Source organism: Danio rerio, chromosome 16 (genome assembly GCF_049306965.1).
Source record: "Danio rerio strain Tuebingen ecotype United States chromosome 16, GRCz12tu, whole genome shotgun sequence".
Classification (NCBI taxonomy): domain Eukaryota; kingdom Metazoa; phylum Chordata; class Actinopteri; order Cypriniformes; family Danionidae; genus Danio; species Danio rerio.
Genome location: NC_133191.1, coordinates 22,492,830 through 22,516,195, shown reverse-complemented (window position 1 = coordinate 22,516,195; position 23,366 = coordinate 22,492,830). Strand labels below are relative to the sequence as shown.

At 33.4% G+C, this 23,366-nt stretch overlaps 1 protein-coding gene and 1 long non-coding RNA gene across 6 annotated transcripts in view; one reads left to right on the top strand and one right to left on the bottom strand.

The window, feature by feature from the left end:
• pde11al (phosphodiesterase 11a, like) overlaps nt 1-20,958 on the top strand; it is an 82,196-nt gene extending 61,238 nt beyond the window's left edge. For 3 of the 5 annotated variants that reach the window (XM_073925482.1, XM_073925481.1, XM_692475.9), the window contains 10 exons: nt 2,118-2,264; nt 2,462-2,569; nt 6,010-6,119; nt 8,449-8,539; nt 17,773-17,873; nt 18,163-18,240; nt 18,326-18,389; nt 19,207-19,281; nt 19,375-19,458; nt 19,536-20,958. In XM_073925482.1, coding sequence (XP_073781583.1) covers nt 2,118-2,264; nt 2,462-2,569; nt 6,010-6,119; nt 8,449-8,539; nt 17,773-17,873; nt 18,163-18,240; nt 18,326-18,389; nt 19,207-19,281; nt 19,375-19,458; nt 19,536-19,796 — 1,119 coding nt within the window. In that variant the 3' untranslated portion in view covers nt 19,797-20,958. Of the gene's footprint in view, nt 1-2,117; nt 2,265-2,461; nt 2,570-6,009; nt 6,144-8,448; nt 8,540-17,772; nt 17,874-18,162; nt 18,241-18,325; nt 18,390-19,206; nt 19,282-19,374; nt 19,459-19,535 lie in introns of all 5 variants that reach the window. The other 2 variants (XM_073925484.1, XM_073925483.1) reach the window with 2 other exon arrangements.
• LOC137487900 (uncharacterized) overlaps nt 1-23,366 on the bottom strand; it is a 1,155,393-nt gene that overhangs the window by 1,026,556 nt on the left and 105,471 nt on the right. The gene's annotated exons all lie outside the window — the stretch shown is intronic.

Sequence of the window (23,366 nt, the reverse complement as noted above, 5' to 3'; positions counted from 1 at the left end):
AGCCAATTTCTTCTTATGGAAGGGTGACTCTTAGCTTAGCATAATGAATTGAATCAGACGCACATTTTATGTCTCCACGGTTTCAAGGCACCCTCTAGGCTAATATTTTTTTGTACTTATAATTATTAGTTACTAGTACAAATAATATCCTGAAGACATTCCAAGAACTTTGTTTTAAGAGCATTTTCTATCAACATTATGGCTGTTTTCAACAAACACAAATAACGTCCTTTTTTAAACAACATTACAAGAACGTTAACAACGTTAGGAGAACATTCTAAAAACAATCCATTGAAAAAGATATCCACAACTTTAAAGAACATTGGTGAATGTTCTGGGAACGTTCTCTGTCAGCTGCGTGAAAACAGTTCTTACGCAAGGCATAATGTCACTCCATCTAGTGCAGGCATTGTACAGCAGCAGAGTTTCTTAACTATTACGCCAGTATGAGAGTATAGTTCCTGGCAATATTGGCCTAGAAAATGGTAATTTTTCATTTTGTGTTGGTTTTATTATACAATGTTGCAGACTTGGACTTTAAATTAGAAAATTCTCTTTTTTTTATTTTATTTGGCCAAAATGCTAATAGTCAAATATGTTTTCATTCAATATTATAAGGTACGCATAGCCAAAAGTGACCTTGACAGAACAAGAAATCGGCAGAACGTATTAGAAATGGTTCAAGTAAACAAAGTCTAGGAGACTTGTAAAATGAGCTTCATTTATTAATTTTCTTTTTGGCTCAGTCCCTTTGTTACTCAGGGGTCACCACAGTGGAATGAACCACCATCTTATCCAGCATATGTTTTACGCTGCAGATCCCCTTCCAGCTGCAACCCAGGACTGGGAAATGTAAAATGAGCTTTAAAAAAATTATTAAAAAATGGACTGTTCCTTTTCAGCCGAGCACTTTTAGCTTAGCTTTGTATAGATCATTGAATTGGATTAGACCGTTAGCATCTTGCTCAATCATTTCAAAGAAGAATTTTAAAAAGATTTTCTATTTAAAGGGGACAGATTATTTCCCTTTTCTACAAGATGTAAAATTTCTGATTTCTCTGTATATGAAGTGTGTATGTGTTTCAACTCAAACCACCAAAAAAAGAATATTTTATAACTTTTTGAAAATGTCCCTTTTAGGCTTTGTTTCTAATTGTGCAATTTTAGTGTCTGTTGCTTCAAATTTAAATGAGAATTGTGGTGCCACAAATGCTTGTGTCTGTCAGCATGAAGCCAGATTAAAAAACATACTACTACTAATACTAATGAGGGGGAGATTGTCAATAATGAGAATTTTTACCGTTAGAAGTTGGTTATATACACAGACTGTTGTCACACAACTATGTTTAAACCCCATATAAAAGAGATTTTTGCATAATAGGTCCCATTTAAAGCTCGACTCCTCTAGTTATATTGTGCAATAAGAATGATAGAAAATGAAAAGTTGCTATTATTAGGTCCATATAAGGCTAGGAACAATAGTCTTATTCCTGTGCATTAATCAAAAAACTTTGCTGCCATTCCATGGCTGCAGCAGGCGCAATGATATTACAAAGTGCTTGAAAATAGTCCCCAGTTAGGTAACTACAGTGCTAATATCATTGCGTCTGCAGCAAAGCTTAGCCTTCACTAAGCCAATAGACTATTTTGACTCAAATTAAGAATTTGAGTTAAGAAAAACTAACTTATATTGTAGCCATGTAATAAACATGCGAAAAATTCATCTTGTCAGTTGTTATGACAAAGTAAACCTCATTCATATAAGTTACAAGTCAGGATTACCCAGCCTGGATGGACATTATCTCTCAATTTAAAGGACTGTTCAAGATATAGACATCAGTAAAGAATAGAGTTTAAAACTTTTCTCCAGAGAGATGTGATGAAAACTTCAAATTAAACCCATACATTAGAGAGAAAGATGCATAAAAGCATCTCAGCCTCTTGCGTTTCCCAGAAAATTATAGTTAGTGAGACTTGAGAGAGCTGAAGTATTAATAATTGAAATGGCACAGTGTAATATACTCTTACTGTTTGAGCCCTCGGTGGATCGAGCTCTGCTCTAGTATTTAATTGCCTTGCTACTGGAGTTGCTGAAATTGTCCCCTCTCCTGTCTCAGGCTGCTAAGATTCCCCTAAGCAGTGAGCTCGGGATCGATGAGTTCCACTTTAATGACTTTTCACTGGACAACGACGCCATGATCACGGCCTCCCTGCGGATGTTTTTGGAGCTTGGTGTCGTACAGAAATTCAAAATTGATTATGAGGTAAGGCAATCACCACATAAATGGAGGCCAAAATCCAACTCTGCTGACTGGAGGAGTGAAAGGCTGCTTACATATGCAGTGTATGTTGTGCGAAGCTGCAAGGGTTTTTATTGATGAGGGACTGTGCTACAAGTTGGTTCTTGGGGATTCTGGAGGTTGGTTGTGAATACAACTTGTATGTTTCTGTTTCTGCTCAGGTTCTGTGCCGCTGGCTGCTTACTGTGAGGAAGAACTACCGTACTGTAGCATACCACAACTGGAGGCATGCTTTTAATGTCTCGCAGTGCATGTTTATAATGATCACAGTAAGTATTTAAATTAATAATATGATCATATTGCTATCATTGTAAATTATTATTATTATATGCTAATATATTCTATGATTAAACTCAACTCAATTTATTACTAGAGCACTTTCAACAAACCACAATGGGTACTGAAATGCTGTAAATAAAACAAATAAAAACACATGCAAATATACAAAAAAACAAAATACATAAACTAACATCACATGATTAAAAGCTAAAGAAAATAAGTGTTTTTAGTGTTTTTAGAAAAGTCTCAAACGATGTTCTTAAGGAAAGTGGAATATCGTTCCAGAGTCTTGGAGCTGCTACTGAAAAAGCTCTATCACCTCGACATTTTAGGCGTTATCGTGGAACTATCAAATAGAGACGATCCATAGATCGAAGAGATCTTACAGGTTGTTGTATATTAATTAGCTCAGAAATATACTCATGGGCCAGGCCATGGAGGGATTAAAAACATACAACAGTATTTTGTACTGAATTCTAGACTGGATTGGCAGCCAGTGTAGAGAAACCAGTACAGGTATTATGTGTTCTCGTTTTTTTTTGCCTGTTAAAAGCCTGGCAGCTGCGTTCTGGACCAGCTGCAGTCGTGAGAGAGAGGCCTGACTCACAACCAGATACAATGCATTGCAACAATCTAGACGAGAAGAGATGAAAGCATGAACTACCTTCTCCAAGTCACAGAAAGAGAGGACAGACTTCAGCTTGGCGATATATCTAAAATAGAAAAAAATATTTTTGACAACCGTATTCATTTGCAGATCAAATTTAAGCTCAGTCAAAGATGATACCAAGACTTTTTACAGATGAATTTATTTTTCCAGGAAACAATGACAGCCATTAGATTCCGAACCTTTTTGACCAAAAACTATGAATTTACACTTGTCCTCATTTAGTTGGAGAAAGTTATTTGCTAACCAACACTTCACATCAGCCAAACAATTAAACAAAGCCTGAAGGGAGGATTAATCCCCAGATTTTATAGGGAAGTAGATTTGAGAGTCATCAGCATATAGATGGTAATTTATGCCATGCTTTTTAAAGATTTTTCCTAACGGAAGTAAGTAAAGGGAAAACAAAACACGACCCAGTATCGAGCCCTGCGGAACTCCACACATTAATGGACAGACAGATGAAGAAGTGTTGCCCAAACTGACTGAGATAGTTGTATTCTTTAGATATGACGAGAACCAATACAAGGCTAGACCCTGGATACCAGCATGTTCTCTAAACCGATCAGCAAGAATGTCATGATCCACCGTATCAAAAGCAGCAGTGAGATCCAACAGTAGAAGAACAACAGGGCTACCAGAATCAACCTCCAACAAAATATAGTTTGAAACCCTCAATAGAGCAGACTCTGTGCTATGACCAGGTCTAAAACCTGACTGAAACTTATCAAAAACCTTATTATTAGCCAGAAATTCATTCAGCTGTACAGACACAATCTTCTCTAAAATCTTTGAGATAAAAGGCAATTATTATTATTATAATTATTCATTATTTTATAAATTATCATTTACTCAGTCTCATGTCCAGCTTTATTAAATTGTGCATATTTATTATTGCATTATAAGTAATTTAATTTAAACTATAATGGATTTTAATTTTATTTTATTCAGCATGCAATTAAGTGTCCAAACAGTATATTGAGAACTACCAGATTTATATAAATACTAGACCATTCATATAAGACTTTACTCAATTGATTTTTTTTGTCACATCATATTTACATTTGAAGCATCTATTGAGATTTTAGAGCTAAGCTTTGAATGTCTGTTGCCATATTTTATGAAGTCAATACTCTTTTTAGTAATACAGCTAGCCCAATCTCATGAGGAAATGTCACTATTTTACATATTGTCTAAAAAATGGCTAATTGGTATGAATTCACTCTTTATTTTGTACGATAATATACAATTTTTAAAAGGAGGAATGGCTCCAAACCCCATCCCTAAACCAAAAGTCATTGAGGATGAGAAAAGCGCAAGCACAAAGCACATTAAAATGGTGAAGGAAACCACGCACTCGCGATTGTCACTCCAGGTCAGAATAACAACACATGCGAAAATGAGTGCGTATAGCAGCAGTGAGGAGACTGTAAATAAAAAAGGATGTAAGGATGTTGCCAGAGTGGTTTTTTGGTTACTTTTCTTGTGCATCCCAGCCACCAGCGCCCTATCTAAAAGATTTTTTTAGCATAGTGGTAATATAGTCATCCAAATTCCAAATTTGTAATGTTGCAATATGTATTTGAATATTGATGGTTGGTTCTTTTACTTGAAAGCTCAGATTTGATTATATAGTTTCTTTTGCTGACAGAGTTTGAGGTTTACTGTATCATTTTTATTCACACCTTAAAGTTTGCTTTTTATTTACACTTTATTATTACACACACTTTGTATCATAACACGTTTATTTTATTATAAAGAGATCAGATATTTTGTTTAAATAATATTTTGATTATTAAAACTGTTTGCCTTAGCAATGTTGATAAATTAAAGTGGTTGAAAAAAATCCTAATATACCTAAATGGATTGTTAAAAAATATTCAAAATTATAGATACCGAATGATATGAAACAAGATATTGTGATTTATTTTTTATTTTTTTATTTTTTTGCAATATTGCCCACCCCCAAATGAACTGCCTAAATAAAATGAGAAACCTTTAAAATAACAGGAACACTTTATTAAAATACTCTATTTGTTCTGTGTATTTGTGTGAAACTTGAATGCCACCTTTTAATCCAGCTCACCCAGAAAAAAAAGCACACATGTGCAGCTTTTTGATAACTCAAGGTCGGTACAACAATGCTGGAAAAAGAGATCTTTGTGGTTGCTTCACTGGAATTCTAGTCAGATGAAAGTAAAAATGACAATTGGCGGATGAATGTGATATTTTGTTGTCCTAAAAACACATTAAGCACATTAACATCAGAGAAGAAAGCAAAAGGATGCAGATCTGTGTATTGTTTCTTGATATCTTGATTTCTCACAACTTGAGTGTTTTTCCTGAGTGAGTGTATGGGAACTGTTTAGCTAGTAATTGAACATACAGTATAAAGGGGTATACAGCATGTTTCATAATGATCATTTTTAATCTATTTGAGTACTGATTATTATTTATGGATATTACCTGGAGAAGCAAGAGCAGGGATTTTTTACTTTTTTTATCACCTAAATATTAGACCAACTATAAAAACAGGACCGAGTTAAGTAAAAGTATGATTATTGTTGTAGTATTATTGAAATGATAATTATCACCAACACAAGTGTCGGTAAACAATGACAAGAAATTTGTATCCTTAAAATGATTTTCTCAGGTGAAAGTTGATGCAAAGTTTCATGATGTCTCAAGGCATTAACAGAATCACTGAATCACTATGTTTGTTTGGCTGGGTTGACTTCACAACTTTTCTCTGTTGTGGTCCAGACTGCTGCGTTCCAGGAGGTGCTGACCGAAACAGAGACACTTGCACTTATGGTTGGATGTTTCTGCCATGATTTGGACCATCGTGGCACAAATAACGCATTTCAGGCCAAGTGAGCTTCTTTGTTTCTGCAATTGTGCAAGTTTATATGGTTAGCTCTACTCTGATTTTAGCATTTGGCATTGATTTCTTATGTCTGAATTGGTATTAATTAATACTGTTACACCCTTCTCAAATACATTGCTCTTGATACACTAAGTTGCACATTTCAGATGACAAATACAGCTGATAAATCCACTAGGAGTGTTCGGTTTTAGGCTTTATGGAGTCGACTTAGATTCTCGACTCCAAATTTTGGAGTCAGCGGAATCCACTTCAGAATCGACTCCATTTACATTAACTTAAAATAGTGCAAGGATTAAGCATGCTGTTTTACATCACACTTTATACAATGCTACTGTGTCAATTGCAGCTTTACATTGTGCAGTTCTCCTCTGGTCAGACAAAACCAGCAGTTTAAATCCTCTGCAGTCAGAATAAAATATTTATGAGCCTACAGATTTAAATAGCGTATTTTAGTTGTCAATAATTTAGATCATTTAGATAAATACATTGCAAAACATCAATTTATTATTGAAATTTTTAGGATGTGCAGCAGTTCTATTACAAAGAAAAAAACACAATTGAACCCAAACAACGTTTTTAAAAAATTATAAAATATAATTATTTTAATATAATAACTTAATATAAATATTTGATAGCCTACTTGAATACTGAGATAAGTGAATGAAATAATCTGGTGTAGCATAGACGGTCACGCAAGGCGGTTTTTTCATTTCTGTATTTTTTAACGGCAACAGATGCTCGCTCAATAAACAAAATATCTAGATGTTCAAATTGATTTAATGACCAAATAAATATTAAACACCCTACATGTAATGTTTAACTTAAATAATTCAAACATTAACAAACCAAAAATAAAAAGCATGACAGGCTGTGCCTCAAAGCATATCATATTTTTATTTTATGATTTTATTTAATTTTTTTATGTGTACTTTTAAATAACACATTACATTATTCTTAAATATCACTGTTTGTGGTCTGCAATTTGTTCATTGTAATTCAATAAGGGTGTGTTAATGGGACGGCATACACTTTAAACAAAGGAGTGGGTCAGACCATTTCAACACTTGGTCGTGGCTATATTTTTATTGAACTTCATTTGAATTTTGTTTGGTATAATTTGCATTTTAATTTTAGTTTTTGTAGTTATCTAAAGGAAGAATTAATATTAAAGATGAAATTAAGTGTGTTCAGGGCCAAAACAAAACCAAAAGTCTTGGCTAATTTTTTCATAGTGTTTTTATTTATTTATTTTTATTTATTTGTTTGTGAAATAGGCGTGGGTTGAATAAAAATTTTACTTGAGCATATCAGCAGCCAATAACATAACATTGTAAATTTACTTGCAGTGTAAGACATCGATCCGCTTTATAATATATTTCATTTTATAACACAGCAAACTTGACATTACATGCTTTATAGGAATTTTAAAAAACTGAAAGCAAACTTCATCCTTTAGCACTATTTAAAATAGTCGAGGGTACTCGTGTTCACAAAATTCAAAAGCAAAAGCATGAAATGTGTGTGCACAAATTCAAAGCGGGTAGCTTCGGTGTTCATTGTGCTCGAGAATGATTATTATAATTGTAGCACGTAACTGCTTCATTCAGGAGGGTTTGAAATAAAACAGAGTTGATTCTCGCACTAGGTCCATTGAGAGTCGAGGAACTGACTTTTTTGGAGCAGATTCCCCATCTCTACAATACACTACAAATCCAGTTTTTAGATGACTATTCCACTAGAGGGTGTTGTCTAAATTGTTACGATATCCTGTAGGATTAATTTGACCTAAAACTGCATTCAAATATATGTTTCAGTATACAATGAATTTGTTTTAATAATAACTAATATAGAAATGACATCTGAATTTTGTTGGCACAGTGTTTAAGTTGTTAGCACTGTTGCCTATCAGCAAGAAGGTTGCTGGTTTGAGTCCTGGCCAAACCAGGAGGCTTTTCTGTGTAGAGTTTGCATGTTCTCCCAGTGTGTGTGCAGGTTTCCGGTGTGCTCCAGTTTTCCCCTCAGTACAAAACCATGTGATTATAGGTCAATTAGATAAAGTAATTTGGCAATAGTGTGTGTGAGTGTGGGTATTCGCCAACATTGAGGGTTGCACTCTCAGTTGTGGCAGGAAGGGGATCTGCTGTGTAAACAATTGTCGAAGAAATTGATGGATCTGAAGTTTGAAAACATAATTTCAGACATATTCTCTAAAAGTTAGATTTCTTTAAAAGTGTCAAATTAAAAAATGACTTCAAATTTTACAGCAATGTAACATTGTCCATATGCTGTAGCTAATCTCTGTTGTGTTTCCAAAGGTCTGGCTCAGCACTGGCACTGCTGTATGGAACATCTGCCACACTTGAGCATCATCATTTCAACCACGCTGTCATGATCCTGCAGAGTGAGGTGAGCACGAGCCTTATTTCAATGACATGAACTAACATGTGTGTCTGATCTGGTCTTAGGTCAGTTTTTACATGGAAGAAAAAATATCATAATATAGAAGTAATGGGCTGTTTTCTGCGATGTGTTTGAAACGATATGCTTTCATAATTGTGCCACTGTAATTGAAATAAAAGATGGATGTCTGCGCCAATAGTCTTGTGGTTAGTGTGTCAACACAAAGCAATATGCTCACTGTGACCCAAATTTGACTTCTGGCTTGAGGTTATTTACTTATCCTTTCCCTGTCTATACTTTACACGGTCCTGTTCCATTAAGTCTGGGACACACCAAGCTGATGCAAAATAAATAGCGCCAACTGTGTTGTCAGCTCTTGTCTGATCTCGTTTAAACCAAATAGCTGTGCATGAACACACCAAACGAATGGATTTAGTTCCATAATCACAACATAGGCTCATTATTAACGTAGCCCTGTTTATGCTTCTGGATATCACAAATTATGTTGCCAGAAGTACGTATGGCTGCTTTTCATCTTTAAAATGAATGCTAAAGGGCAGTATGATGCCATTTGTTTTTTCACATACCAGCTGACAAGTTATCTCCGTATGGACGGCTTTCCTGCTGTTATCAGTTTGTCTAGCTCGACACGTACGTCGTTGGACTTGAGACTAGAGTTCGAGTTCAGTGAAGAATGGTTCCAGAAACCAGGACAAAAACAGAAGCCAAAAAATAAAATAAACAAGTAAATAACAGGGGCAAAAATGTGGTAAAATCTGAAAACATGGTGGAAAACATGGTGGAAAAAACATTTACGTGAAAAAAGCAGAAGCGAAGGGCACTTGTGAGAGGAATTTGAGATCTGAAAAAGCATACACAGCGGCCTCTGGTGGATTTGCGAACAAAAAAAACGTAGCTCTTGGAACGTATATTGCTCTCTCCAGAAATGTGTATAGGGGTACTTTATCAGAATGAGCCTGGGTTACGTAGTCACATTATTTAACACTCAGCACAAAATAATTAGTTTGTGCAAATATGTATAATAGGTGAGCAATCCATGTTGTTTAAAAATATTTAAGAAAAGTAGCAAAAAATTACAGCCGGCCTCTTAGTGTTTCTTCTTGTCTTATATTGTTTACTTGGTTACATCACTTCATTTTATGAGTAATCAATCAGATCGCTCTCTTCAGCCAACAACCAACACCGATTCCACATGCTTGGGCAAACTTGCTCCGATGTTAACCTGTAATGAGGCATCGTGTGGAACCTCCTGAGACACCATCCATTGACTTGTGTCCTCTAGAGTGGACATTGCGTTTTCATGAATTTGAGCTACTCTGTCAAATCCTGTTGTACTGCTCAGATGACATCCTGGGCTTTCTAGTGATATGTCATTTGATTGGCTGATATGCTAGGAACCACTCCTTACACTGCATCCAAAATGGCTGACACACAACAAAGCACATTTTATGGGAAGGAGAGAGATATGTAAAATTTAGCTTTTTAAATGTTTTTTTACTATTATTATTACACATATCTTTGTTTATTAAAGTGTCAGGAAAAATACATTTAGCTTTCAAAGCTGTTAACTTGTTTGTATTTCAAAATATTATCCTTTTTTAAATGTCCACTTTAGTGGACACTGGGACCATCTTAATGAAATTAATGACTGCATGTTGTAGGGAGCAGAACTGAACCAGAGATGATTCTTTATAAAATAGTTAAGGAACACTCTGATTTAGAGTCTGACAATTAGAGAATTAAAGAAAATTAAAATGACAATCAGTTTTAAATGGCTTTTATGTTAAATGTTTTGGATTAACATCACTTCTTTTTTTTTTGAGCTCCGCTCTCTTTTAGACTAAACTGTTTAAGGAATTTTAAAACAAAAAGAAAAAATGGCTTTGTTTTGTTTTTGTTACATTATTATTGGATTAATATACCTTTACAGCCATATCCTGTTCAGTATTGTTGTCTGAGTGGCGGTCGTTTCGAACTAAAAAGGTTCTGTGGTCCATTACAGTGAACATACTGTAAAATAAAAAATAAAAACAAAATGTAAATAATCTAAATTTTAGTTTTTTTTTAATCTAAAGGATGTAGGAAATCACAGAAAAAATTTAAATAAAAAGAAAAAAAATCTTTGGGTCTCAGGAGGAAGCAAAAGTGGATTCGGACATGTCCTTAATACTTTTGCGCTATTTGCTTTCGACTTTTCGCCTTGATTGTTAAAACAGAGCCCTATCACTTTAAAATAAAGTGTAAAGATACACACATTAATCGTTTAATTAAAATTTGCATTTGCTTTCTTACACTTTTGCCTGCAAATGTTCAGATCCCAAATGGTCACTGTCATATGAAAGTTCATACTGTCTGGCAATATACTAATACTGTGTCCTTCATACCACTTTTGTTATGGATTTGTAAAAATTGTCCTTTTTATCCTAGTCCACATTTGCATGTCTCAATGGATGGAAGAAATGCAAATAGCTGTCAGCATTTGATTAAGTGGCTGATTTAGCTCTGAGCCGTTTAATCATGACCGAGCTCTGTATCGATTTTCTGTAGACATCCATTGAGCTTTTTTAACCAACACCAATTAACTGTGCTGAGGAGATTCCCCTCTTGGGTCATCGGCACTGAAGCAAAGACAAAAGGAAATTGCTTTCCATCACAAGAGCTGAGCATGAGTAGAGAACTTTCGCAGACACATACTTTGATATTTGGGGGTGTGGAGTGATTCTTGGATTTGAGACTGGCTTAATTTCAGCATGGAAAGGGTTTTGTAGTAATAATAGGGTTTAACACAACAAATGATGTGCTTTCCCTAAAGGTTGTGTAGTGTATTCAAACTTGGCAGGTTTGGTTTGATTAAGCATAGTTGACAAATAGGCATTTCTTTTTCTTTCTTTTTTTTTGTAAAACAGTTTAAGAACCAATAGTTAGATAAAATATAAGTTTATTAGCTTTATCAATTCATTCACTTTTTATACGATAAATATTTCTAAGGTGTGACATATTTAAAGGATACATAAAGCAAAGATTAAGAAAAACAACAGTTCAGATATAAAACATCTAAAACCGTCAGTCCTCTTTTCTTATAAATGAGCATTTTCTATCAGGCTCTTATAATTAGGTTGAGAAATTTCATTTGATAGTTAATGCTAAGTTTATTAGCTAGTAAATAAAATACCTTTTTTTTTAAATGTCACTTTAGAAAATTCTTTTGTTTTTAACAAAAAAGTTTTAAGTAAAACCAGCGTCAAAACCTGTTCAATCCACTTGTGCTCTATTTGCAAAAACTTCTAAATCCACTTATTGGGACAAGACAGTGTAATTAGTTGAAAATCACTAAAGTTTTACCAAAAATAAAACACATTACGCAAATCACCTAAAATGAAAAATATGTAAATCTGTCAAGTAAGTGGCGGTTCATTCTGCTGTGATAAACCAGGGAAAAAGCAGAGGGAAAATTAATGAATGAAAACTGTCAAGTAAGTGCTATAACATTAAAATTGACAATAATTAAACCTTAACAATCTGTTTTCATTTCTGATATTTGGGATTTAGATTCAATGTAAGTAAAACAGTGTAAATATTGTAAGCTAAGCTTGGTAGATTCAAATAATGTAGTGTAAAAACATTGTGAAACATTAATATTTGTCCATTGGCCATTAATATAAAGCTTATCAGGCGTATAGGTATTATGAGGTATTATTAATAATGCATAGTTTTATACATTATTTTTATCTTTAAAAAATGGCTTAAATTACTAAATAAAACAAAAGGTAGCTTATATAAGCGCAAAAGCATTTGCTATTTAAACAGCGTGGCGAAAAATGTCAAAACGACTCTTGCACCAAGCTGAAACTAGCAAACAACAATTGCTTGCACCATGCGCCACATTGCGCCTGGTGTATGATAGAGCCCATAGTGTCACACCAGAGGACATCAAAGTCGGGGCATGGCGGGACACAACTGCTCTTAAAGGGAATGGGAGATGAGACTCTGATTGGTTTAATGCACACTATGCTCAAGACACCCATAACTTATTAAGAGAATAAGCACAACCGTGTTAGAATATGTGCCAGAGTGTATTTTTCTATGACGGCAATTCTATGCAAAAAATAATCGAGCACAGCGGTGATGTTTACACAAGAGGAGAATTGAACAGCGAGAAGATTACAGACCTACACGCAAGGAAGCTAGTACTCATGTGCGCACAGGGGATGTTTACATGCGCGATAAATTGATCCAACGTGAGGAAACGGGCCCTTGTGAGTTTGTTGCACGCTCTCGCAAGCGAGGTTATGCCTCACAGCGTGCACGATCAGTTCTTTTGTTTATTTTTGGCATAGAATTGCTATGATATGTTTCCGTCCTTTAAAATAAAGTCAGCTTTATTGTCAATTTAAGCATATGTACAGGATATACAGAGAATCAAAGTTGCATTACTCTCAGACTCTAGGTGCAAAACAGATAATAGTAGAATTTTAAAAAGTAGAATTTCAAAAAGAAATGACAATAAATACGATTACGATTAAAATAATAAAAAATAAAAATAAAAATCGAATACAATACAAATACACCTAAGGCTGCTTTTACACTGCAGATCTTGATGGTCAATCAAGTATCTCATTTTTTTGCTGACCTGCTTACATCATCTTTGAAAAGTGACTCGTATCCGATCGTCTGCATTTACGTGATGTTTTGTCAACAAATTTCGGGAGGAGCATGATTTTTCTTTGACGAGGCTAATTCATCACACACAGTCATTCTATTATCCAATTAGCTCAACAGCAAACTCTATAAATAGTAAAACCCGTCATACCTCCATTTTCTCTCGGCCCTCCACCACCTCAACTTCACACTAATAAACCAGATACCTATTTAAATGGTATCTGGGCGGTGGGGGGGAGAGGACGTTCTGGAGCTGGGCTAGACACTGCGCTCGGACCCTATCTCTCTTTATCCTGATAAGGGAAATAAAACGAGTTAAGGTGTCTTCCCGAGCTCAGAGCCCTCTCCCCGGACAGCACGGCAAATACAAATATTCTATTCAGTCAAATATCTGTGAGTGTGAACTAGTGAAACAGCACACGGCAAAGGCACAATGACTAGAAAAAAAGAGCGGGTGCTGAATAACAGCTTATAATTAAAGAGTGCTCTTTTCTCTATTCCTGTATGTAATCTGTTCGCAGCTTTTGACAAGCTGTTTTACTATAGTTTATGACAGAAAGGTTCTCAATTGGCCATCTTCTTTTGATATATAGGCTTTTTTTTAACCTTTAGGCATCTTGATGTAATGTCCATGGCGTTATTTAGGCACGTGATGTGTGCACTAGTTTTATATTAACATTGGTTACATGCTTAATAATCTGTGGTATATGACAATATAAATGCTGTTTAAGTCCTCGTGTATGCGATTCAAAGTTTGGGAATCTGCTGAAGTCTATTCTGAAATGAAAGTTTCAGTTGACATCATTCTACGGTTTTTAATGATGCGCGACTCACATTGACAGGTTAAAATCTGATCTACCTGCTTACACTGCAGACTCGAGGGCACAGATCCGATTCATATCGGATAAATTTCCACATATGAACAAGGCTTGAATCTGATTTGAGTAAATCGGAATCCATGTGATTTGTTTCTGCTTACACGTACATGGGCCATATCCGATCTGTGCCATATTGGAGAAAAAAATCCGAATTGAGTCACTTGAACCACGCAGTGTAAATGCGGCCTTAAGGACACATGACAAGGTGTGCAAAACAGAGTTGTGCAGATGCAAAACAGTATATAGATCAAAAAGTTCAGTATGATGCAAAGAATATTAGTGCAAAAAGCTTGAAAGCTTGAAGTGACAGTGTCTTAATAATATACAGGGAGGTAGTATGAGGTAACTAGAGTCCAATGTTACACAAAGTGACCAATGCAGATGTGTTTCATTGACAAAATGTATCAAGTTTCTATGTATTTAGAAATATAATGATGGAAAATAATGGAGCAACTTGTAAAACCAGGCCTGACGTATTGTTTTTTTTTTTTTTTTTAAGAGTTATAAGTTATTGAACTATGCATGAGATAGTCACACCATAAAAGTGATGTGGTGCAAAAATGTAAAAAATATTTTTAAAAATGTAATAACACATCAGTTTTAAAATAAGAAGACCATGGAATTTACTGCATTTTTGATGATGAAAATACTAATTATATTCATTTTTGTCATGTGTGGCAGTGAATCTGCATCATTGTGTCAGCAACCCTTAAACAAACGCTGGTGCAATTAAAAACAAACTCTTGAACATTTGCACCGGTGAAATCTGAAAATAAATTAATTCCAAACTCAAGTGCAGTTTGACTGAAATATGCGCACAAGAACCAAACATAAAATAACACGTCTCATAATGCGACCAAATAAAGGGCATCATGTTCTTCCATATTTGTTTTTCCTGTCATAATCACAGAGTTACCTATTATAGATCAATAGAGGCTTTGAAAACTCATGTCACTGCTGCATATAGCATTTTTATGTGATGAAAAAACACTATCTCTCCCGCTGTTTAGACTTCTTTACACATTATTTAAGCTTTTTGTGAATTCTCAAATGATACTTTCAGCTAAGCACGCAGCATGTTTTGTAGAGTTCAGTTGCAATATACAGCGCATCTAGAACGTATACACAATGCCTCACTTTTTCAATCTTTAGTTACTTTACAGCCTTATTCCAAAATGTATTCAAGTCATTATTTTCCTCAAAATTATATAAAGGCAACACCCTACAATGACGATGTCAAAGAAGTTTGTTTAAAATCTTTGCAAAGGTATTTAAAATAAAAAACGGAAAAATGACATCACGGTGGTTCAGTCCGCTGTGGTGACCCCTGATGAATAAAGGCTAAGCTGAAAAGAAAAATGAATGAACAAATCCCATTTTGGTATTAAGCTGTAACATAACAAATAATGATGTACCGGATGTACTATATTTTCAATTAGAAAATTTGAATATCACATCATTGACATGCAATAACAGTAACAGTCACCGGTTATAATGGAGCATTTCTCTGAATTAATCTTTATTGGGAACATCTGTCATTGTTTGAGTTGTCCCAATTTGAGATAGAAAACTGTAACATAGACTTCTAAGGAAGAACAAAAAACATAGATGTCAATGGTTACAGGTTTCCAGCATTCTTCAAAGGAGCTTTTTGTTTGTTAAACAATTAATACTTTAATTGAATAATACAATTTACAGCACATAAATTAATCCCATTTTTGGAATAAAGCTGTAACATGACAAAAAGTCGGACAGTGATGTACTGCATATACCATATATACTCTAACTGGGTAAAATAGAGCATTTTTATGAATTAAACTTTATACACATATACATCACAGAATAATATGAAAGTGAATATCATTTTGAGATTTCATTATAACATATTGTTCCTTTAAACCCTTTTAAAAACTTTTCCAGCTCTCTGTCGTTACTGACACAACTTCCTGTGAATATGATAGGTTCTTTCTAAATGCTGTCATACATTTGTGCACACTTTACAACATGAAAGGTATAGTTCACCCACAATTAAAACGCCTGCCATCATTTGACTTGTTCCAAGTTAGTTTGAGATAGAAAACTGTAACCATTGACTTCTATGTAAAAACAAATACCACAGAAGTCAATGGTTACAGGTTTCCAGCCCTGTTCAAAAGAGCTTTTTTTGTGTTAGGCAATTGAAAGGAATAAAAAAATACATTACAGAAATCAATCCCATGTTGGAATAAAGCTGTAACATAAAAAAAAGTTGGACAATGATGTACCACATATATTATTCAATTAGTAAATTAGAGTATCACATCATTGACAGGGAATGCAATAACAGTAACTATTACTGGTTGTAATGGAGCATTTCTCTGAATTAATCTTTATTGGGAACATTTGGGATAGTGTCAGTATAGACAAGTCCCCAAATTTCATTTTGAGATATCCTTATGATATATTGTACCTTTAAAAATCCCTTTTAAAAACCTTTCCAGCTCATGTATTGTTACTGACACAACTTACCCACATCACACATTGAATTTAATAGTTCTAGAATCATTACTATATTTTATTATAATATATGTAGTTTTATACACATATACACTACAGATGGATATGAAACAATTTTGGCAATTTTGAAAATGCTGTCAAACATTTGTGCACAGTTTACAAAATTAAAGGTATAGTTCACCCAAAATTGAAACAGCTGTTATTATTTGACTTGTTCTAAATTAGTTTGAGATAGAAAACCAAATAAATAAATAAATAAATAAATAAATAAATAAATAAATAAAAACAAATACCATAGATGTCAATGGTGACAGGGTTCCAGCATTCTTCAAAGAGCTTCTTTTGTGTTGATCAATTAAAAGGAACAATAAGAATTACATCACATGAATTAATCTCTTTTTGTAATAAAGCTGTTCCATAAAAAGAAGTTGGACAATGATGTACTGGATGTACTATATATAGAATTAGAAAATTAGTGTCACCAAATTGATAGGCAATGCATTAACACTTACTGTCACTGGTTAAAATGGAGCTTATCTCTGAATTAAACTTTATTTTGAAGATTTAGGATTTTCAGTATAGACAAGTCACCAAAATTATCATTGCTCTAATCATTTTGAGATGTTTTCATGTTAAATTCTTACATAGTGTACCTTTAAAAACCTTTTAAAACACTTTCAGCTATCTGTTGTTACTAACACAACTTACCCGAGAACATCATGCATTGACTTGAATAGTTCATGAATCATGAATTTACTTTTATTTTAATATATGTAGTTTTATACAAATATACACCACAGATTAATATGAAATATTATATTATATATTATATAAATATTATATGATGGGTTCTTTCTAAATGCTTTCAAACATTTACAACATTAAAGGTACAGTTCACCCAAAATTGACTTGCTCCAAATTAGTTTGAGATGAAACTGTAAGCATTGGTTTCCAGCATTCTTCAAAAGAGCTTCTTTTGTCTTGAACAATTGAAGTGTAAGTAAATAATGACTGAATTTTCATTTGTTTTGGTGAACCATCTCTTTAAGGAGTAACCCAGTTTAATATCCACTTACACATCTTGCCTGAATCTCCTCCAACTATTCATATGACAAATTCTAACCAGTGAAATTTCTCATTTAACATTTTTTTATGGTTTTGTGCAAAACATCTTACCTTCAACAGGGACACAATATTTTTGCGAATCTGTGCTCCAAGGAATACTGCAACATGATGCAGCTACTGAAACAGGCCATTCTGTCTACAGATCTCACTTTGTATTTCAAGTAAGTAAAAGCGTGAATTGACATGCAGGTATAAGTAAAATAAATCAATAGATAAATCAATTATAAGGGTTCTAAATATTCCACCAAGTGTATGCAATTCGTGTTTGAACCACAGAGAGGCGCCCTTTGAAAAGAGGCAGATATTAAGACCCCTTTGCGGCTTTTGTTCAGATACTGAAAGCCTGTTCAACATGAAAGGCGATTAAATGTTGAGCAATAAAGTTTACATTCTATATATTTATATCTATTTGTTTCTTTTTTGTGGCTTTTTTTTCACTGGACATAAAAGAAAAAGAACAACGTTCTTTGACTGTGTGCTGTCTGGGCAGTTCAGCTGGAGTGATGAAGAACACAGAGACATGTTCAGGTGAGTGTTTACATCTTTTAAATTTAATAACAGAAATAGCTGGAGCTGCAGTATTGTAAATGATTGAAATATTTAAACATCCCAGGTCTATGCTGATGACGGCGTGTGACTTGGGTGCAGTGACTCGACCATGGGAGATCTCAAAACAGGTTGATCAATGTTGGATCAAAAAGATATAAATGAGTCTTTATATTGTGTCTTCTTCCAGTACAAATATCTAAATGTCCTTAAAATGTAATACATTTATTTGAGTAAGATAATAATCTTTAAGATAATTTTTCTTTTCAGACTAATATATATATATATATATATTTGGATCATTTTCTCAGGCTTCTGTGCATGGGTTTAGCAATTTCACATTTATGTCAATTAATACATTATTTCCAGACTGAGAAAAATGCAGAAAAAAATATCACTTGGCACTTAAATGGTTTAGCTGAAGTCTTTATATATTTATAATATTTAATAAGTACAGGTCAGAAAGTATGCTGTTTCATTTCTATACTGTTATGCTAAATGACAATGGAACAGAATTTCACCAGTATTTTGACCTTTTTTCAACAGTTTATGTTAAACAATGGGATGGCATTTCAAATTATATATATATATATACACACACACACACACATGAATAATTATGATGTAATTAACTAGGTTAATTAGGTTAACTAGACAGGTAATTAAGCAAGTAATTGTATAATAGCGGTTTGTTCTGTAGACTATTGAGAAAAAAAATAGCTCATATATATATAGGAAAGCATATTAAATGGCATGTATTTGACAAAATTTATATTTAGAATCCAAAATAGGATTTATACAAAAAAAAAATAATAATAAATTGATTGTTAACAAACGGTTAATGGTTAAAAAAAACTGTATTTAATGTTTTTTTTTTTTTTTTTTTTGGAATGTTGTAATTTCAGACATTAAATTATATCAGTATAACACCTATGTTTCTATCTCTAGGTGGCTGAACTGGTGACCAGTGAATTCTTTGAACAAGGTGACAGGGAGAGATCGGAGCTGAAGCTGACACCAGCTGTATGTAATCTTTCATCATCAGAAAATTATGATTATTAAACTTTGCTTTGTCATCTAAACTTCGCTTTCATTTTGCTCCTATTTTTTATTTAGGCCATTTTTGATCGCAATCGTAAAGATGAGCTTCCTGTGCTTCAGCTGGAATGGATTGATGGAATCTGTAAGCCATTATATGAGGTAAAACAATTGAATGAATCAATTGTATTAACTCCAGCTGATTACATTTTATGCAGTGATGGTAATGTATTTAACAGGCTCTTGTGAAGCTGAATAGAAAGCTTCAGCCAATGGTAGATGGAATTGATGCCAACCGAAAGAAGTGGGAGGAGCTTTGTCTGTCCTATCAGCAAACAAGGAGAGCCTCTGAATGCAACACAGTAGAGACAGACTCCACCCATGAGCCAGAATCTAGTCAGAGTGAAGCAACCAATCAGAATGAAGGCTCCACCCACGGTGTAGAGCCAAAGCAAACACCAGTAGCCAATTACAAAGAAGGGGCGTGTTGTGGTCATTAAAAGTTGGCTGGCTGAGTAATGAGGACTCTGACAAGTTTACTATGTTTATACATGGAAAAACACATTGTTAATCAACCCTTTTTGTTAAGGGTTGCTTTGAGATTGACAGAATTTCTATTGAAATTAAATTAATTGTCCACTCCAAAAATGGTCTTTCCCAAACTGTATGAACTTTCTTTTTTCTGTGGAAGATAAGATAAAAAGATAGTTCAAATAAAGAAGGCTGCAACCAAACGTTTCTAGTTCCTACTGACTTACAGTATGTACAAGAGTCAGTGGGAACTGAGTTGTTGACATTCTTCATACATTATTATGTGTGTTCCGCAGAAGAAAGACATTCCAGTTTTGGGAGAACATGAAATGTATTTTTCCCTCTAATTCATTACTGAAATTCATTTATGTGCAGAATTTTACAAAATCTACTATTTAAAATATAAATTATGAAATACATAAAAATAATTTATTATTCAAATATTATTCAAATATTTAGAACCCATATTTTTGAGATTTTGTCCAAAAACAACAACAAAATGGCATATGTGACAAAAAAATATGTGAATATGTGCAGATATTCAGATAAAAACACTGAATTTATCAATTTATGAAGTGTTTACAGTGCTCAGATGTTTATCTGTGAGTTTGTGCTGCTGCCTGGCGTTCATTTGAAACAAAGTTGCTAACGGGATTCCTACCGTATACTTGCAAAGCAGAAACTGAGCGTTTGTTTGATGAATGTATAAATAGATATCACTGTGATCTTTTGCTGTTGTTTCTTTAGCATTGCATGAAAGCACTGGAAAACTGTTAAAATAACTTATTGTGTGATCATTTTACTGTACATTACTGTTATACTTCACACTGTTTATTGATTGTGTTTGGAACCATCATGCAAGTCTTTATAAAACCAACCACCAAATGATCATCTTCATCCTAAAATTAAAAGTCAACTATAGTTTCTTGTATATTATAAAGTAAAAAAAAAATTCTGTTCTTTGTAGCAGTGTTTCCTGACCCTGTTCCTGGAGGCACACCAACAGTGCAGATTTCGGGCGTCTCCCTTACAGGCCTGTAGCCAATCAGTATCTGTTTTCAAACAAAAAAAAGGAAAACTAAGAAAGCGGCCAGTTTTCTTTTGCTCACAAACAAATAAAAAAAAGAAAAAGATTTTGGCTTGATTTTCATTTTTTGGTTTAGAGTATACAGAAAAACGGATAAACAAACATGTCGATATGGTATGATTATGAGATAGAATTGTAAAATAAGGTAGAATTCCAGGAAAAATGAGAGGGTTGACAGGTTATCATATATCATTTGGAAAAAAGACATTTGTTAAGGATTTAAATTAAAAACTGTCTCTTCAAGCTAGACAGCCTATTACCATTTAAGCAAATAACAAACTGTTATTTTCACAATTTATGATGGAATAGCAGTCAAAATAGGACAAATGAGATCATGTAGAAACAATTTCTGGACCTTTGTCAGAGGGGGGTGGGTCTTTCAAACCACCCAAACCCCACCTGGCTACGGGCCTGCCTTATCTGAACCATCCATTTCAGGTTTCTGAGTCTCTTCTAAAGTTCTGATGATTTGAATCAGGTGTGTTTGAATCGGTAGATGTTGAATGTGTACTGTTGGTGTGCCTTCAGGAACAGAGTTGGGAAACACTGCTTTATAGTACTGTATTTTTAATTCATTTATTCACTTATTTAAATGTATTTTTATTTATTTATAGACTATTTTGAATCAAATTGAAATTTATTTGTTTGTTTTAATGTAATGTTCTATTGATTTTTTCAAATAAAATTTTGATGATTTGTTATATATATATATATATATATATATATATATATATATATATATATATATATATATATATATATATATATATATATGCTGAGCACTGTATGAGTGTATGAATATATAAGCAGGTTGGATGTATATATATATATATACATACATCCAACCTGCTTATATATTCATACACTCATACAGTGCTCAGCATATATAAGTACACCCCCTCTCAAGTCTATCTTTTAAATTCATATTTTTTATAGGAAGCTATACAAGTCAGCACTGAAGCTAAATCTAGAGCTTATGTATCAAAATAACTTAAATTAACGGTCCAAAAACTAGTACAGCCAACTGTTTTTATGTTATAAAAAATATTATTTGAAAAATTAAGCTGAAATTTTGTAGGTCGCAATTTCTTTTTGGAATATTTTGCTTAAATTTAATTCTATTATCTTTCAATTTCTAAATATGTTTAATGACTAAAATATTATTTTAATAAATATATCTGTTTAATAAATCTGTTTTGTTTAAATGCACCAAAATACATTGCCTATATTCTCTGAGAAAATATTAATTTTCAAAATGGGGTGTACTCAATTATGCTGAGCACTGTATATTTTGTACTTATTTTTATTTCACGTTTTATCATTTACTTTTAATGTATTTATTTATTTTAGTATTTTCATATTAGTTTTCTTTTTTAGCTCTTCCTAAAACATTTGCATTCCCATGGGACCCTTGAAAACCTATTTACTAAAAAAATTATCAAAAATTATTCCTTGAATTACTAATTTGTTTAAGTTAAATGGTTGTAAACAAATCATTTGGGCAGAATTTAAACAAACAAATTAAGTTGAACATTATTAAATTTAGTTTGTTTGAATCAACGCGTTTAAATTGTTTGCAACAATTTTGCAGACATCTTTATTTTTCAGTGTACAACTACCTTCACCACAAGAAACATACATTATATGTTGATTATCTTGTACATGATTATATATGAACAGTTCTCATGGTACACTTTCAGAAATAAAGGTATGAGAGCTGTCACTAGGGTGATACCTTTTCAAAAGGTACACATTTGTTTTTAAAGGGTCTATACGGGTACTTCAAAAGTATATATTAGTACCTAAAACATTTAAGGGGTACAATTTTATACTTTTTAGGTACTAATATGTATCCCTGAGGTAATATTATGGACCTTAGGTACAAATATGTACCTTTTGAAAAGTGACACCTGTCTTACCTTTATTTCTGAGAGTGTAACAGCAAATTACACAACAATGAATGTGACTGAAACTAGCTGTCAAAGATTTGTCCTTAATTGTTCATTCTGAAGATGTACCAAAGTCATCAGAGTTGAACCTTAATTTGTTGCATGCAAAACATTGTTATTCGGCATGTAGGTTTGACTGTTTACAGTATGTTTGTTAAAATTGAGTACGTAAAACATTATATATTTTTGAATGCATTATGAATGCCATAAAATGCATGCTGCGTATAGTTTTGACAGCAGCAGCTTTCTGTTGTCATAGTTTTGCTATTCATTCTATTGATACAGTCAGATTGTGCTATTTCATTGCAGTCTGTTTGCCTTATTCATTTTGCGTTTATTATGAATTTGCATTAAAAGTGAAAGAGAGAGCCAAAAAAAAAAAAAAAAAAATCATACCCTAAAAAGGAAGGTCAGAAGTGGCTATTATATTTTATCAGCTAACATTTAATTTTGGTATATCATACTTGGTGCCTCAATGTGCCTCTTATGAAGATATTGTCATC